The sequence below is a fragment of the Desmodus rotundus genome, chromosome 9 (assembly GCF_022682495.2).
Source record: "Desmodus rotundus isolate HL8 chromosome 9, HLdesRot8A.1, whole genome shotgun sequence".
Taxonomy (NCBI): domain Eukaryota; kingdom Metazoa; phylum Chordata; class Mammalia; order Chiroptera; family Phyllostomidae; genus Desmodus; species Desmodus rotundus.
In genome coordinates, this window is record NC_071395.1 from 93,939,724 (window position 1) to 93,957,061 (window position 17,338).

General features: G+C 55.3%; 1 protein-coding gene across 1 annotated transcript; it reads left to right on the top strand.

The window, feature by feature from the left end:
• The first annotated feature begins 14 nt into the window (after positions 1-14).
• On the top strand, positions 15-4,718 carry MRM1 (mitochondrial rRNA methyltransferase 1). The gene is made up of 5 exons (XM_024573137.4): positions 15-822; positions 1,017-1,110; positions 3,487-3,619; positions 3,720-3,839; positions 4,048-4,718. Exons 1-5 carry the CDS (start codon positions 263-265, stop codon positions 4,218-4,220), a joined length of 1,080 nt encoding a protein of 359 aa, XP_024428905.2. The 5' UTR covers positions 15-262; the 3' UTR covers positions 4,221-4,718.
• The last annotated feature ends 12,620 nt before the right edge of the window (positions 4,719-17,338 follow it).

The following is a 17,338-nucleotide window of genomic DNA, read 5'->3' on the forward strand; positions in this document are numbered from 1 at the left end:
GCCGAGCATGCGCGGTGTGTCACCGGACGGGGGCGGGGTCGTACAAACCCGGAAGCGGAGTACCCCACGTGGGGTAGGGGGCTGTGTGGTCGGGCTACCTGGTTTTGGACAATTTTCGAGCTAGGAGGCTGGGCTGATCGTTTCTCTGTCTGAGGAGGCGGGGTAGGTGCAGCCGTGGAGGCCCCTTAACCCGTGTTCGGGGCCTGGCAGCAGGCCTGGTCTGCAGGGACAGCTCCTGAGAAAGAGGCAGGGGTCATCGCCCATGGCGCTGCTGCTGGCGCTCCGGGGCGCGACCTGGTGTAGCTCCGGTCACCTCGCACGTCATTTCTCCCAAACGCCTCGGTGTGGGGAGCGGCCGGGTGGAGAGGAGCTAAGGCGCCTGGTACTGGATGACCTGGCGCCTACCCCGCGGTCCGCCAGGGATCTGGAACTTCTGTTTGGCCTGTCCCCGTGTCTTCTGGCTCTGCGGGCCGCCCGCCGCCGTGTGGCCCGGCTCTTGCTCCAGGCCCGCAGGTCCGAGCTGCAAGGAGAGCGTGCCGAGCTGCTCCGCGTGGCTGAAGCACGGGGCATTCCAGTTCTGCGGCCCAGACGGCAGAAGCTGGACGCCCTGTGCCGCTACGAGGTCCACCAGGGCGTCTGCATGGAGGTGAGCCCGCTGCGGCCCCGGCCCTGGACGGAGGCTGGGGAGGCCAGGCCAGGAGATGACCCCCAGCAGCTGTGGCTCGTGCTCGAGGGGGTCCAGGATCCTCGGAACCTTGGGGCGGTGCTGCGCTTTGCTCATTTCCTCGGCGTGGATAAGGTCATCACCAGCCGGAGAAACAGGCACGGACGTTCCTTATTTCCCATGTGATCCCATTTCAAGGCGCAACAGAGTTCCTAAGCACCTTGACCCTCTGGTGATCCCTCAGGCCTCCCTATTGCCCGAATTCTCATCCCTAACCCTTAGGGGCGGGGGAGGGGAGGGCACTGGGTTTGAGATTACACAGATTTATAAGGGGCATGGGGTAACTTTGCAGCTGCCCGCTCACTCCGGTAGTCAGCAAGGCCAGCGCGGGGGCTGTGGAGGTGATGGACGTGTTCTTCACTGATGACCTGGATGGTTTTTTACAGGTAAGGACCTTGGCAGGGGGTGGGGGGGCGCGTAAAGGAGCAGAAATGAGCCAAGTTCATCCTTTCAGGGCACTCAGCCTGCAACTGAGGGAGGAAGGGGGAGAAGAGAGCATGCTGACATCACTTTCTATGTCTCTCTAAATCCCTTTGGGAAGAGGGAAGGCACAAGTGGAGCAGAATCTGAAGTGAGAGACTCCTAGCACCATCCCCTTTACTGCACTCCTTCCCCAAGCATACCTTGTTGCCCCTGCTGCAAGTCTCCCACAGTACCTCATTACCTAGCCAGTAGGTCTTCAGTAAATGCTTAGCTGGGAGGATTTGCTGGACAGGTGTCCTGGGTTCCTCCAGAGGGGCACAGCTTGAAAGGCTCTTTGAATAAGGACTAGTCTATGCCTTTCCCTTCTTCCCTCTTACACACACAAAACAACGCCCCCCCCCCCCAAAAAAAAAATTTAGGGGCAAACCTTAGTAGAAAAACCCCTCTGCTGTGTTTCTCTTGCTGGACACAAGAGGGCAGTATTGCCCTACATTTGGCAGTTCGCCTGACCATTTCCCAAGTTTCAGTAGTCGGATCTCTTCTGCATATACTTTTTTGTGCGTGTGTGTGTGTGTGTGTGTGTGTGTGTGTGTGTGTGTGTGTGTGGATGGGGAGGTCGGTGGGTCTCATCCACTCTCGTGGCTTTAAGTAGCATCTATATTTGAATGTCTCCCAAATGTATATTGTAGCCTGGATCTTGCTCCTAAACCCCAGATTCACGCATCTAGTTACCCTTTCAAGAGCTTTCTTTTAAAACAACTGGCACCACTGGCCCTGCCTGATGTGGTTCAGTGGATTGAGCTCCCTGCCTGCCAACTAAAAGGCTGCTGGTTCGATTCCCAGTCAGGGTTGCAGGCCAGGTCCCCAGCTGGGGGGGTGTGAGAGGCAACCAATCATGTCTCTCTCACACACTGATGTTTCCCTCTTTTCTCCCTTCCTTCTCCTCTCTCAAGTAAATAAATAAAATCTTAAAAAACAAAACAAAACCTAGCAACACGGGTGTCAACAATGCAAGGTGAATTATAGTTGATGGGATTTTACAAAGATGCTAAATGTCCTCAACCCAGAGTGATTCCAATATGAATAAATAAAAGCATCTCAAATTTTTGTTTTTGTTTTTGTTTTTTTTTTAAAAGCTGTCTTTTGCTGGGCATTTCAAACTGACCTGAACATTTCCATAGCCAAGCACCTGTTCCTTCTGCAGACCCAGCTCAATCTGTGGCACCTCTGTCCTTTCAGTTGGTCAGGCCAGAACCCTTGATTCTTCCTTGATTCTTCCTGCTCTCACACCCATTCCCATCTGTCAGTGCATCCTTTCTGTTTTACCATAAAGTTGTTTCCATATTCTCACCATTTCTTTTTTTAAAAAATTTTATTTAGTTATTCTTAGAAGGAAAGGGAGGGAGAAAGGGAGAGAAACATCAATGTGTGGTTGCCTCTCATGCGCCCCCTACTGGGGACCTAGCCTGCAACCCAGGAATGTGCCTTGACTGGGAATTGAACCGGTGGCCATTTGGTTCACAGGTCGGTGCTCAATCCACTGAGCCACATCAGCCAGGGCTCTCACCATTTTTTACTATCTCCACTGCTACCACTCTGCTCCAAGCTACCATCATCTCTTGCCTGTGTTATTGTGGAAACCTCCTAACTGGTCTTGCTTCTGTGATTGACTCTCAACACAGCAGGCAGAGAGAGATCCTATTATTTCTCTACTCAGAACCTTTCAAAGCCTTTGAATTTCTCTCAGAGTATAAGCCAAAGTCCTTCCGGTGCCCTTTGAGGCTCTACCTTAAGTAACCCTTTGTTCCCTCTCCTGTCTCAATGGCCCCCTTCCCACTGGCCACCTTGCTGACCTGCTGTTTCTCACAATACCAGGTAAGCAGCCACCTCTTAGTCTTTGCACTTACTGATCCCAGCCTAGAATATTCTTCCCCCAGCTGTCTATACAGTACTTCCTCATCTCCTTCTGGACCACACTCAAAGTCACTTCAGTGAGGCCCTCCCAGACCACCCTTCCACCAGGCTGGGATTTTGGCTTCTTTTGTTCACTGCCTTATCTTCAGTGCCTAGAACAGAACGCGCCTATTCTAGGTGCTTAATAACTTGACTGAATCAAATGGCTCAGTGAGGGAATGAACACGGACAAAAGTAAGCTTACAGTTATTCATGTGGGAAGTAACAGTAATAAATAATAACAAGAACAAACTCTGTTTCGTGGTCTCACAACTGTAAGCCTGCTTTTGCCCCATCTGCATATGAGCAACGTTGGGCCTGCCTTGGCCAGGGCTCTGATGAAGGTTTGGTGAGCTGGAGTGTGAGTTCTTCTTTTTCTCTCCCAGGCCAAAGCCCGGCAGGGCTGGCTCGTGGCTGGCACGGTGGGCTGCCCCGGGCCTGAGATTTTCCCATCCTCTGAGGTCCCCATCACCAGCTGCCTGGAGTTCCTCTGGGACCGGCCTACTCTGCTAGTGCTGGGTAGGTAGATGTCCCTGCTTTTCTGTGTTCAGACATGCATTTCCTGAGTGCCTGCATGTCCAGCTGTGGCGTCCCTCATCCTCTGGCCCATGCCCCACAGGGAACGAGGGCTCTGGCCTGTCTCCAGAGGTGCAGGCCTCCTGCCAGCTCCTCCTCACCATCCTGCCCGGCCGGCAGCTGCCTCCTGGACTGGAGTCCTTGAATGTCTCTGTGGCTGCAGGTGGGTCTACTCTCCCCTTACTTCCCTCCCTCCTATCACACTTGTGTAGCTATTTCATCCTAAGTAAGTTTCTCAATCATTCTTTATCTCCATTGCTTTCTGTGCCAAACACGGGAAATGCATCCTTTTGAGGACGAAATGAGGGAGTGCCTGGCACGGGATCCTTCCTCTCCTCGGTTCTCTTCCCCATGTCATTCTGTCTTTGCAGGGATTCTGCTTCACTCCATCTGCAGCCAGAGGAAGAGTATTCCTGAAGAAGGGAAGAGAGGGCAACTTCTCCAAGGCCCCCGAGAGCCCGCAGCTACAGCTGAAGGGCCCAGGGTAGCTCAGGACCCGGTACAGTCCTCAGGATCCGAAAAAGTGAGGCAAGATGGGGCCTGACTCGGACTGTTGGAGATGTGCGTGTGCCGGAGGGCGGGGATAGATTGCTGTGCGTTCAGAGGTGCCGAATCTCTTGCCTGGGTGTGCAGCCAGGCTCTGTTTATTAATCTCCGTCTTGGGAAGCAGGGAGCTTTGTGGTGGAGACCAGAGGAAGTTCAGTTTCCTGTTTTGAGTTTGGACTTGCAGTTGGAGATGGTAGCCTGTTAATTTCTAGGGTGTGCTAGTTCGGAGGGTCTGTTTCCACCCAGGTCCTGCCTGGGCATTGAGGGAAGTCTAAACATCAGGAGGGAATCGGGCAGCTCTGTCCAGGGAGCCTGTCTATTCCCCTGGGACCAGTGTGAGAATGGAGAGGGAGGCCAGGGCCTCTTGTGGGCCAGACGGGCAAATCCAGGCCCAAACGCTGCCCCACAGTGGGGCCTTGGGCACATGGCTTCATGTTTATGTGCCTCAGGGCCCTTGTTGGCTGTTGCGAGGCTCAAATAAAACATGTGGCGCCCAGACTGGTGTGGTTCATTGGTTGGAGCGTCGTCGCACAAAGTAAAAGGTTGCTGGTCTGATTCCCCATCAGGGCACATTTCCTGGGTGGGTTGCCGGTCCGGTCCCTGGTCGGGGCACATAAGAGAGGCAACCGATTGATGTTTGCCTCTCACATGGATGTTTCTCACCCTCTCTTTCTCCCTCCCTTCCCCTCTCTCAAAATAAATAAATAAAGTCTGAAAAACAAAACAAAAAAACCATCACCTGGTATCCAGCAGGCCCTCAACCAGCGGGCCATTCTGTTCGATTCCTCCAAGAGGTGGCAGCCTCGCTCTTTGGTCCACAGTCTCTTCAGGACGCTCTGGCAGCCAACTGGCGAGATTCCTGGCTGTGGCCCCGGGAGGCAAGGGAAAGATTAGCAGACACCTCCCACCCACTGGCCCTCCAGTCCGCCCGGCTGGTGAGTCATCAGTCAGTCCACCTGCCTGCAAGGAACCAGTGAAACCTGGCCTTTGACCCTGGGAGGTGGTGAGGGCAGGGTTGCTGGTTATTGTATCATCCAGACCTAGGTGGTGCTCCCCAGGGTCCCACAATGGAGCGGAGGCCACCAGTGCAGGAGTTTAGAGCAGGCTGGGCTGCACATGGGAACCACCCCGCAGGCTTTGGGACACAGCGAGCACTGGGACCCACCCCCAGAGTCTGATGTAATTGGGCAGAGTGCCCCCATGGTTCCAATGTGCAGCCCAGGCTGAGAACCCCTGGAGCAGGGTTTGTCAGTCTCAGCGGTATTGACATTCTGGGCCAGATAATTCTCCGTTGTGGGGGCCGTCCTGTGCATCGTAGGATGTTTACCAGCGTCCCTGGCCTCTACCCCTGTATGCTGGTAGCACCCCCTCCTCTAGTTGTGACAACCAAAAATCTCTCCAGACATTGCCAGATGTCCCTGGGGGAGACAAGCTCGCCCCTAGTTGAACACCACTGCTCTGGAGTGTGGATCTGGAGGACAGCAACCCCAAGTTCAAATCCTGATTGCTGTGTGGCCTTGGGCAAGATCCTTACCCGCCTGAGCCTCAGGCCCCTCGGTGAAGGGGGATAACCCTACCTTTCCACAGTGCAGGGAAGGTACAGAGGACACTAGGAACTCAGTGCGCACACATAGTAGGTGCTCAGTAAGTAGTGCCACTCTCTCTGTAGACTGGACTTGGAATTCTAATGGTGGTGCCAATTTAGAAAGACATTTGAATTTGTTTAAAAAGGGCCTTTAAAGTCAAAGTTTATCCTCTCGAGAGAGGAAGAAACCCCTTCATTGACTCCGTAGGTCACCACCTCATCGGCCCCCCCTTGCACTGTCTGTCCCCATCTGGCACACAGGGTCTGACCCCCACTGGCCTGTGTCAACCTTGGGCATACTACCCCACTTTCCCGATCTCTGTCGCATTCTTGGCCAAGAGCCCAGTGTGATTTTGAATCTTGGTTGCACCCTAGAATCACAGTCAGGCAGTGGGGACAGCTTATAATATCCCAGGTGCCTGGAGGCCCTGGGCTGGTGAAATCAGAATCTCTGAGGCAGGAGCCAGGTACGGGCGTCTCTCACAGCTCCCCATTGATGCCGGTGTGCAGCCTCTTTTGAGAATCACTCGCCCTCCAGCCACCAGCTCATGTCCAAGAAACCTTCCAAACCACACCCATGCTTTCGAGTGCATGTCTGAAAGCACACACCAAGTGACCGATCATCTGTCCCTTTGGAAGGTGCTGGTTCCAGCCCTGGCTCCGTGGGCTTCCTACCTCGATGGCTGCTCAAGCCTCCACCCCTGTAAAACGGGGATGGTGCCGTCGCACCTGCTCCAGCTACCCCCTCCCCAACAGAGAAGTTGTACAGTGAGGTGGGAGCATGTCGGTGGACAGTGTTCTGCACCCAGGACCAGCACACAGTGACAAACCTGTTGTGACGGTCCAACGTCTGTGTCAGCTGGACTGGGCTCTGGTGCCCCGATATTTGGTCACACTTTCTGGGTGTGTCTGTGAGGGTAGTTTTGGGTGAGGTGAATATTTAAATTGGTAGCTTGAGTAAAGTAAATTGCCCTCCCGGTTGTGGGGGGTCTCATTTAATCAGGTGAAGGCCTCTATAGAACGACAAGCCTGACCCTCCCGCGAGTAAGAGAGAATTCTTCCAGTCTTTTCGATGGAAACATGGGCTTTTGTGGGGGCTTGAGCCCGCTGGCCTTCAGATGGGAGTGACATTAGTGGCTGCCCGCATGCATACGCAGCCTGCAGCACTTGGGACGCCAGTCTCCGTAATCACATGGGCCAATTCTTCATAATAGATACATAAGCAAGTAGGTAAGTATGTATCTATGTATATGTGTGTATCTCTCTCCTACTGGTTCTGTTTCTCTGGAGGACCCAGACAAACAGACTTGATGAAAATAAACTCAGGTGTCCTGGAGCTCCTTCCGCGTAGGGGCACAGAATCGAGCTCGGCTCTCTAGGACCAAACCCAGCATGGAAACTAGAAATTGGGGTTGAGGGTCTCCGGGTCCAGATCCCCCTCTGCTGCCTGAGGACTCCTCTGTGGTATCTGGAACCCTGTCTGACCTGCTTTGGGCATGCTATTCATCAGCCTTATGGGTCCCTGTGGTCTTGGCCATCTGGAGGGGTCACTCTCCTGGGCTAAGAGCCAGGCACAGGCGGCTCCTCCCTGCTTCACCCCCTGGGCAGCCGCTGGCCTCTGGGAAGACAGGTTCACCGGAACCACAGGGAACTGAGGCTGTAATTACCTCCTGTGCACACACCAGTATGTGGTTATGCCACGCAAAGCAGGCATTCCCAAGACAAATGGCACCCGATGCCCAGGATGAGGTCTGACTGTCCTGGGAGTGGCCTCTGGTGCCTGACACACAGACACTGTTCGCTGCGTGCGGTTGAACGCACAGGAGCTCCAGTGGCTGTGACTGAGGGTGTGAGGGAGCTGGGTGGGGCTCCTGCCCCTGTGGGACAGGGTCGGGATGAAGCCAAGAGGCGGGAACAGTGGTGGTGAAGAGCGTGGCCCTGGCTGTCAGGCAATTTGCTTTGAGTTGCAGCTCTGTGCCTTGCTGATAGTGGAAATGGGAACATGTCCCTTAACTTTCCCCAGTCTTATTTTCCTCATCTATAAAATGGGGATAACCACACTGGCCAGTGTAAATGGAGCACAACTCGTAGATGAAGGGTCATGGGTTCAATTCCCGGTCAGGCCGCATACCTAGGTTTCGGGCATCATCCCTGGTTTGGGTGCATACGGGAGGCAACCAATCAGTGCTTCTCTTTCACACTGATGTTTCTCCTTTCCTCTCTCTGAAAAGCAATCGGGAACAATGTCCTCAGGTGAGGAAATAAATAAATAAATAAATAAAATGGGGATGACCATAGTGTCCACTTCCCAGGATCCTGGTGCTGATTAACTGAGATCACGCACTTGAAGCCCTCAGCTGGTGCTGGAGGGCAGCAGCTGTTCGTTCTCACAGCACCCAGGGGCAGACCTAGGGGTCAGGGCACTGGGCTCTGCTCTCCTGTCAACCCGGCCTCAGCTCCCCCAAGGTCTCTAGGGCCCCTTTCAGCTGCAACACGCAACGATTCACCTGTGAGAGCCGCCGGAGGGAGCTGGGGAGGGAAGGGGTTGGGAATGACACGGGCAGCACCCTCCTTTGTCCAGCCTCCACAGCCAGGAGTGGCAGGGACTCAGAAGGGCCGGCGGCTGCCTTGGTATTTCCAGAGCAGCCGGACTGTGGCCAGTGCCCCTGCTTCCCTCCAGGGCTGGAATCTTTTTGGGCAGGAGGCCGCATTGCTAGCTTCTGCCCCCAGGCTGGGGTCCTAAACCAGATGCACCCCCCTCCCACTCCTGCAGGCCCACACACCAGGGGGGCCTCCCAGTTTGTAAATGTAATCAACCCTGAGGTCTCCGTCTTCCACAGGTGCAATTAGCATGCCCATCTGCTAATCCCTGATTAATGATGTTTACAAACACGGGGCTGTGCTCACAGAGCTGCTCAGGCTGGGGTCTTCCCACACCCTCCGCGCCCCACTACTCCAGTCCTCCCCAGCCAGTACCCCTCTATCCCCCTCCCAGGCAGTGGGCAGAGCTGGAGGTGCCTCCCTGGAGCCCCCTGCCCCACTCAACGGCTCACACGTTGAGAGGACGCACAGGGAGACTGTGGGTCTGGTGCCAGTGGTAGTAGGATCCTGCTGTTCCTTCTTTCCACCATGCTTCCTTCACTCACCATGCCAGGGGCAGCCTGGGACACACGCGCACACACACGCACGCGCGTGTGCACGCCTCCCTCGTGCCCTCGGGTGGGAACATTTCCACCTCACCCACCTCCCTGCTGAGGACTTCGGTGGGCTGCTGTCAGAGGCACAGAAGCAAAAGCATGAAGAACACAGACTTCTGAGTTGGATAGTCCGAGTCCAAATGTTGGCTCTACCTCCGGCTGGTCACCTAACCTGACTGAGCCTCAGGTTCTTCATCTGTGAAATGGAGATAAGAGGACCTAGCACAGTGCCTGGGACACAGTAGGTGCTCCATACATGTGCATTTTTTTTATTGCTGTGAAAATGATGATTATGATGATGAGGAAGAAAGGAGGCATCAGAGCTACGAAGATGCCCAGGGCTCTCCCCTCCTCCCGCACTCCCCTCTCTGGGGAGGAGGGCAGGTCCCAGCTCATTACTGGCAGGGGCTGGGGTAGAGGTGTCAGATTGGAATCACTCCTGGGTCTGTTCGCAGCTTCCCTGTTTCATTAACACCTCCCTGGTGGTCTGCAGCTCTTCCTGCTGGGGGGAGGTGCTCCAGAAAGTTCTAACCACTGCCTTACCAGCCCAGAGCTCCACGTTCCTCCTAGGTTTGTGCTCAGAATGCCCACAGAGGGTTTTATGTGGGGAGATATGGCCACTGGCCAGGAGGATGTCACTGTCCCCTCCCCCAGGGTCCTGGAGGCCTGGTCGGGGGCATAGCACCTGGGGCTACTCCTGGCTTCCCCTCCCCCATTGACCTCTCATCCAGAGGTTCTAGTCCCTCATCCCCACAGCTTCCCAGCCAGGCCACTTCTTCCTTTCAAATCAGAGAGTTCTAGTCCTGACCCACCACCTCCTAGCTAGGTGACCTAAGGCAAGTCACTTATCCTCTAGGATGTTCAGCTGCCTCTTCTGTGAGTGGTGACGCCATACCCAAGCAGCATAGCACAGTGCCTGGTGAACTGTAAATGCCATCAGGGCGGCCATTGCTCTTGTTGTATAGAGACAACTGCTCCCAGAATTACCTTTTTAAATCACAGAATCTGTTTCACCAACTGGGGCGGAGTGGTGGGGAGGGGGGCGGGGACAGGGCCAGAGCCAGAGCCTGGCACCGGGTGCACGTTCAGAGAAGCAGGACAGGGTGAGAGCTGTCTCCGTTAATTGTCCCGGCTTCTTCCCCAGTCTGGGAAGAGGAGTGGGGCTGGGTGTTGAGTTAGGACCAGGAGATTTCTACTTTGGCTCTGCAGATGCTGCACTACACTCGGAGAAGGACCCTTATGGAAATGCCTGTTCTTCGCGCCTTTTCCCCATGCGCTTTGGGTCACAATATTCTATTTCAGAGGACACCCTTCACCAGCCGCGGTGGGGACGGGAGGAGGCGCTGGGCCCAGGCCCCTTCCACCCCAGCTGGTTCAGCCAGCTGGACTTGGCCCCCTCTGCTTCCTCCCGCCACCTCCGCACCCCTCTCTGTCTCAGGCTCCCGGCTTTTTGGTGAAGTTAGTGGGTGTCAGAAGGAGAGACTCTATGAAAAGTGGCGCCTTCTGTGGTTTACCTGCAACTCAAAAAAATACCAACGGGCTGAACAGTTTTCTTTAGAAAGAGGAAACCAAGGCAGAAATGAACAGATGAGGGAGGCCATCAGACGGTGGGCTGGGTCCCTCCCTGCCAGTAGCCTTACTGGCCCCCTGTCCCCTACAACTTCCCCGTGGCCCCCACAGGCCTCTGTGGGCACGTAAGCCCCACCCCCCTCTTTTAGCCTGTCAGGACGGGATTAGCTCCCCTCGGTTTACATTCCCCGGTCCCAGCACAGCGCCGGGCTCATCCTGAGTGTTTAAAAAGGGTGAATGAACAGCGCAGAGAGATGGGTCCTGAGGTTGGAGACCAATCGCCTCCCCCTCCTCTTCACTCTAGGGGGTTGGAGGGGCAAGTCTCTCAGCACATTTCCAGCTGGCCCTGACCTTCAGCTTTCCGAGGAGGCAGGACACAAATGCTCCCCCAGCCACAGCTGCTCTCTGAGTCTTGGAAACAAAGGAGCTGATGAAGGGCTGAGAGGCTGCTCTGTGGAACCCTCAGCCCTCACCCTGCTGAGGCCCATCTGCATCCAGGCCTCACGCAATGCCCCTCCCAGCCATGGGGGGATGAGCTGCAGGCCAGGCACTGCAAGGTGCTGGATCTGATTTAAATCAGAGCCTGGGACCGACACACACACAGCAGTCTCACCGTAGTGGGTAGGGGACCCGAGAGCTGTGTGCTTGGAGCAGGGTGATGATGATGGCGATGATGATGATGGCGCTACCATTTATTACGTACTTACCGAGTGCTAACAGTTGTACGTGCGTGCCTTGACTCATCTAATTCCCGTGATGCTTTGGGGTAGGCGCTGTTATTACCTTTTGTTTAGGAATAGGAAACAGAGGCTCAGAAGGGTGGAGTAACTTGCCCAAGATCTTGCTGTGGCAATCAGAAGGGTTTGGGAGCGAGGGAAGTGTGGGAGAGAGGGTGGGGAGTGCGGTGTGGAAGGAGGGAACCTCCGGTCCAAGCATCAGCTGGGAGGCCTGCTGCTGAGGAGGCCAAGCCAAATCTGCACACAGCCGCCCTCCCCAGGCACTTCCCCCCACCTCCATCTCCCCAGTCCTCTCCTAAAGCATCTTGACAAGCTCTCAGTGGGGCATCCCAGTGGGGGGGGCACTGGCACCAGCTCCCCACTCAGCTGTGGGTGGAATGCCCGAGTGGGGAGGCCAGAGTGACAGTCTAGGGCTGTGGGACCCAGCAAAAGGTCTTGCCTCTTAGACACCAGACTTGGGTTTAAATCCTGGCTCTGCTCCCACATCAAAGTTCTCAGGCCTTAATCAAGTTTCTTAACCTCTGAGCTGAGTTTCTTTCCTGTAAAATGGTGCCAGAAACCTCTTTCTCCCAGGGTTTTGTCTGCTTCTTCCTCCTTGTTTCTCAGGCGCCTCCTCTGTTCTGTGTCTGCTGCTTCTCTGCCCTTCCCAGCTCGGGGCTGGTGCCTCCTCTCCCTCTCCAGTCTGCCTCTGTTTTCTGATTATCTCTGTCCTGTCTGCCTGCTGTGGCTGGGTCACTGGGGGCTCTCTCTTGCTGCTCCCTTTCTGAGGCTGTGTCTCTACACCCTGTCTGTCCCTCTCCTTGCCTCTCCCCTGGCTCCTGATACCCCAGGGGCTGATCGATGGCAGCCGCTGGTTATCGATTGGGGTGGGCATTCAAGTGTGGCTGCCAGAGGCCGCTATCGATGGACAGAATTGGTGCCCAGACCGTATGGAGTGGCAGTTGGAGAGCCTGGGGCTGTTGGGGAAGTGGGGCCCCCCCACTGCCAGGACCTGAGAGCGGACCCTGCTAGGGATGAAAATGGGGGTGGGCCAGAGGGCCTCTGAGGACTGAAGGCCAAGGCTTAGCTCATGTTGTCATCTAACAAGTAGTTACTGAGCACCTACTGTATGCCAGCTGGGGTTATAGCAGTGAACAAGCCAGCAGAAATCAGGGGGCTGGTGCTCACAGCAGCCCTGTGAGTCCGAGTCTGTCCACGCCCTGCTGCGGATTTGGGGAGACCGAGGCTCAGGGGCGTTGGCCCCTGGGACTCAGACCCAGTTCTGTCTGACTCCAAAACCATTGCTCTGGCCTTCTGTTTCGCTTGCTCTCTTGACCGTTTTTAAGTACAGTTCGGTAGTTAAGGACGATCACACTGCTGTGCAACAGCTCTGCGGCCCTGCGTCATCTCACAGAACCGAAACCCCCACACGCGCCGAGCAACAGCTCCCCTCCCTCTGCCCAGCCCCCGACAACCGTGTTCTGGGTTCTGTGTCTAGGAAGTTGATGACTTTGGCTGCAGGTAAGTGGAATCCTGTGGTGTTCCTGCTATAACGACTGGCTCGTTTCATTTAGCATAATCTCTGCAAGGTCCACCCACATTGTAGGATCTGCTTCCTCCTCCTAAGGCTGAGTGATATGCCATTGGATGTGCACACCACGTTTTTTTACCCATTTGCGGGTTGCCGGACACTTGGGTTGCCTCCTTCCCTTGGCTCGTGTACACAATGCTGCACTGACCACGGGTGTGCAGGTGTCTCTGGGATCCTCTTTTCAGTTATGTTGGGTATATGCCTAGAAGTGTGGTTGCTGCGTCATATTTTAATTTTTTGGAGGGACCACCATTCTGTTTGCCATGGCGGCCACACCATTTTACATTCCCACCGGCAGTGCGTGAGTGTTCTAATTTGTCCACATTCTCACCAACATGTGTGGTTTTCTGGGCTTTTCCTTTTTTTTTTTTTTTTTTATGGTAGCCATCCTGTCGGGCGTGAGGTGTCACCTCCCTGTGGCTTTGATAAGCATTTCCCTGTGACCAGTCATGTTGCGCCTTTTCATGTGCTTGTGGGCTGTCACATGTCGCCCTTGGAGAGGTGTCTGTTCAAGTCCTTCGCCCAGTTCTTACTCTGGCAACTTGTTTGTTGGTGGTTGGTGTTGAGTTGTAGGAGCTCTTTATGTATTCTGGATAGTAACCCTGTATCACAATGATTGACAAGGAGAATGGAGGAAACGTAGACTTAGAGCCTGGCAGGCCTTGGCTCAGGCACCGTCTTGGGCCCTCACTGGCCGGCCGGCTGGCTGGCTTTGGGCAGTTGCTTTAACTTCTCTGATCTTCATTTCTCTCATCTGAGCGAGGGGCTGGCTCCTCTCTTGCAGGGTTTTCTGCAGAATGACAATCACAGGTGCTCACTGAACTGCAGCGATCAGAGTTAACTCACTGCCTCTCACCACCCTCTGAAGCCCATGACCCTGAAGAGGGCCGCACAGCCCCTCCCTCCAGTGACTACGTCCCACTGTTCTTGACCCTGGCCGGCCTCTCTGACCTGGGTGGACCTCAGCCCCTCTCCCTTCTGAGGGCTGGGGATCTAGGCTCCTGAATCCAAAACTCAGCTGGACCACAGCAGACACCCAAGACAGCCCAGGGGCCCTCTCTGGGCCTGGCAGGTGGGCCTGATACCCTGCCTGTCTGTTAGTTCTTTGTCTCTGCCTGGCCCTGCTGGCATTGGAGCTTCCTCACTCCTGGTGGCCCAGTTGCTCCCAGCGCTGCAATCTGTTTAACCCAAAGGCCCCCAATATAACCCCCAGCCCAGCCCATCATGGAGAAAAATCAGATCTCATTAAAAGTCATTGATTTTCCTCCAAATTTACTGCGAGGATACTTTGAGGCTCCTCGATATCGCTGCCTGTTCCCAACTTCAGCCCCTCAGCCACTGTCATAACTTCACCAGGGAAACAGGAGCACTAGGCTGGCCGTCAGCGTGCAGGGGGAGAGGGCGGGGGAGCGGTCTGCCGATGCCCCCAGCCTGCTCTGGCCCTTTGGTGTGGCAAGACTCTGGATGCACCACTGGTTTCTGGGGAGCGAGCACTTCCCTGCCCTGCTGCCCCCGTCTTTGTGCGTCAGTGTTTGATTGCGAGTGTCTGTGTGTCAGGCGTGTCAGTGGTCTGTCTCTGTGTGTCTGTGTGTCTTTGTCTCTGTATATGTGTGTATGTCTGAGTGTGTGTGTGTGTGTATGTGTGTCTGTGTGAATGCAGGATGCAGGGGTGGGGCTTGGCTTGCAGGTGAACTCTGGAAGGGGCTTGATTTGGGATAAACTCAAGACGTGGTTCTCTTCCAAAGGGCCGAGGGCCAGGCTGGGCGCTGGAGGAGCACAGGTTGTCTGCCCTCTCCTGTCCGCCTCTGCCGCCTCTTTGTTATCGTGAATGTGAACATCCTGCTGACATTTTGGGGCTGTTGGATTTGGGGTTTTGGGGACTGGCAGAAAAAATTTGCAACCTGATGTTGGGATGAAGGGGCATGAACTCCTTCCCTGCCTGCAGTCTGCACAGAGAACTCCGGGTGGCCGTGTTGAGGGTTGAGAGGACATACTGTCATCTGTGAGTGCGGAGAGAGCGGGTTGGGAGGGAAGACTGGGCAGTGAGGGTCCGGGGGGTAGAGGTGACTGTGACCCGGAGGGAGGGCATTCCTGTCTGCCTGGGCCATGCTCCTGGCCTAATGTCAAACATCTAGATGAGCCTTAGTGGGGAGAAATGCACACACAGGGGCCCTTTGTCCTTTGTGGGGAGAAGTTGGCTTGTGGCCTGGCTGTAGGCCAGACCACTTGCCTCAAGTCCCCCTTCCAGGACTGGAGGGCAGCCTCGGTGCCGCACTGGCCTGCTAAGGCCCTGGCGCACAGCTGAGGTGCCCCAGGGAGCAACCATGATGGAGCCTCCTGTACACTTGGTGGGGGGGTGGGCTCTGGGTATGTGGCCTCGACAAAGCCTCGCCTGCTACCCCCACCCCAGCCCTGCACCGGCGTGTCATGTAAGTTCATGGATGTGCATGCATGTTCTCCTGGCAGCTGGGAGCAGCTCTCTGGGTTCCAGAGACGGACCAGATTTATGGCACTGGGAGAAATATTTAGGCCTGAGACAGTTTGGTTGTGTTAATTATGGAAATCTAAAGATAATCTATATTTAATGCTGAATTTTGTCAAATTTGCTAAAGAATTAGGGGAGCGTGTGCAAACAGTGACACTTCAATGAAGAACAAGGTGCAATTAAACTCTGAAATTTACAGTGGAATAATTGGAGAGCATGACAAATATAGTTATCAGCAGCAACTAATTAGGGGTCTGCTCGAGGTTTCTGGGCTTGATTAATCTCGCCTGGATGCTAATAAGTTATGCTGGGCAGCTGATAGCGTTTGTCCCCTCCTCTTCCACCCTCCTCCAGAGTACTTGGGGGTGAGGATAGGACCCATTTGGTCCCTCCCTCTGTGCAGCCTGGTCTGAAGGGGGGTGGGGACACCACAGCTGCTATGCTGAGACCCTCCCCGGCTCAAGATGGGGTGAATGCCTTGAGCCGCCCCTGCTCAGGCATCCTGGGGTCTCACTGGTTGGTAAGTTCTTCTTGGTGTCTCACTTGAGGCGTGTTGGGATTGGGGGAGAGGAGACTGGGGGCTGAGTCTTAGGGTCTCTCTGGGCCTCAGTGGGTCAGATTGGTTCCTTGGCTGTGACGCGGCTCAGTCTGACTCCTGCCTCCACACCTCAGGGACAGGGGCTCTGAAAGCTCCTGCTTTGACCCGGGTGCGTCCCATGAACTCCCATCCTTGGCCAGACACCCCTCCTCCTTCTCTCCCAGGTCTCTGCTAATCTTCCTTGCTGCTGACTGTGGCCAAGCCTTAGCTCCACTGATTAAAGTTTAGGCCTTAGTTGGTGCTATTACCTGGCTGGTGTGTGGCCAGCACCCTGGGTGTTGCTTGCCAGGCCCAGCTGTGAAACTACAACCATCCCTTCCTCTGTCTCTGTCTTGGGAGCCTTCCTCAGACCTGCTGCCCTCATCATCCTTGAGGAGTCCCCCTGGGAGGGGTCACTGTGTGACTAACCAAGAGAAGGGAGTGATCCCTCAAGCACTCTCCCCTCCAGCGCCCACCCATTCCTCAGAAGTACTCCTGACTGATGGGTTCCCCACCTGGGGTCGCCTAGGGCAATGGGGCGTGGACCTGAGCAGCCCCCTGCTATCTCTTGCCATCGCTCAGTATTACCTGGAACGGGACGCAGAGACTGATGGGCAGCCTCACAGGAGATTGGGAGGTCTAAAATGGCAAGTCAGACGGCCTGATCTGTTGTGAATGTCTTAGAGACAGCGGAGCTCTCAAAGCACAGGTGTGTGAGTGTGTGTGTTGAGGGAAGCTGGGCCCTGGGTGTGGCTGGTCCAGAGGACAGCTGGGAGGGACTGCGGGAGGGGTGGGGACCTCCAGAAGGCATCAGGTGGAGACTGAGCCAGAGTGGTTCACCTCCTGGAGAAGGTGGCTTTGCTTCCTTGAGGCCTCAGTTTCTCTTCCTGCTTGTGGCCTGAGCTTCTTTGGGGTCAGACTCTCCTGGACTTGTGTCCTGGCCCTGGGGATCCTGGGCTGTTCCCAACCACATCAAGTCCTGGTTTTCTTCTCATGGAACAGGGAGAATTACTTCAAGGCCACCTGCTGGCAGTGTCCCCAGGACCTCCTACGGGGCCAGGAGCTGAGCAGGCCCCCAGTGAATGGAGCTTCCTCCCTCTCCCTCTTCCCCTCCCTTCCAGTTCCCTCACCCCCACCCTTTCAGGGCACTCGCATATCTTTTTAATCAGTGCTAGGGCCCTGACTGGAAGTGGGTTGGGGTGAGACCCAGAGTCAGGAGCTTCACCCTCCCTACCCGCAGCCTCAGGGAATCACACTGGGAGTCGAGGCTAGAGAAAAAAGGGCCTGCGAGGTCTCCAGTCCGGCCTCCAGGCGTTGCTATCATTAAGAAACCGTGTGCAGGGAGGAGTGTGCTCCAATAGTGTGCAAGGCTAGTGTGCTCCAGTAGCCTTCCTGC

Excerpts from the sequence above, each read along its gene's own strand:
- MRM1 (XM_024573137.4), top strand. The coding sequence starts at position 263 with ATGGCGCTGCTGCTGGCGCTCCGGGGCGCGACCTGGTGTAGCTCCGGT. Across the intron at positions 823-1,016 it reads ATCACCAGCCGGAGAAACAG|CTGCCCGCTCACTCCGGTAG; the intron begins GCACGGACGTTC and ends GTAACTTTGCAG. Across the intron at positions 1,111-3,486 it reads ACCTGGATGGTTTTTTACAG|GCCAAAGCCCGGCAGGGCTG; the intron begins GTAAGGACCTTG and ends TTTCTCTCCCAG.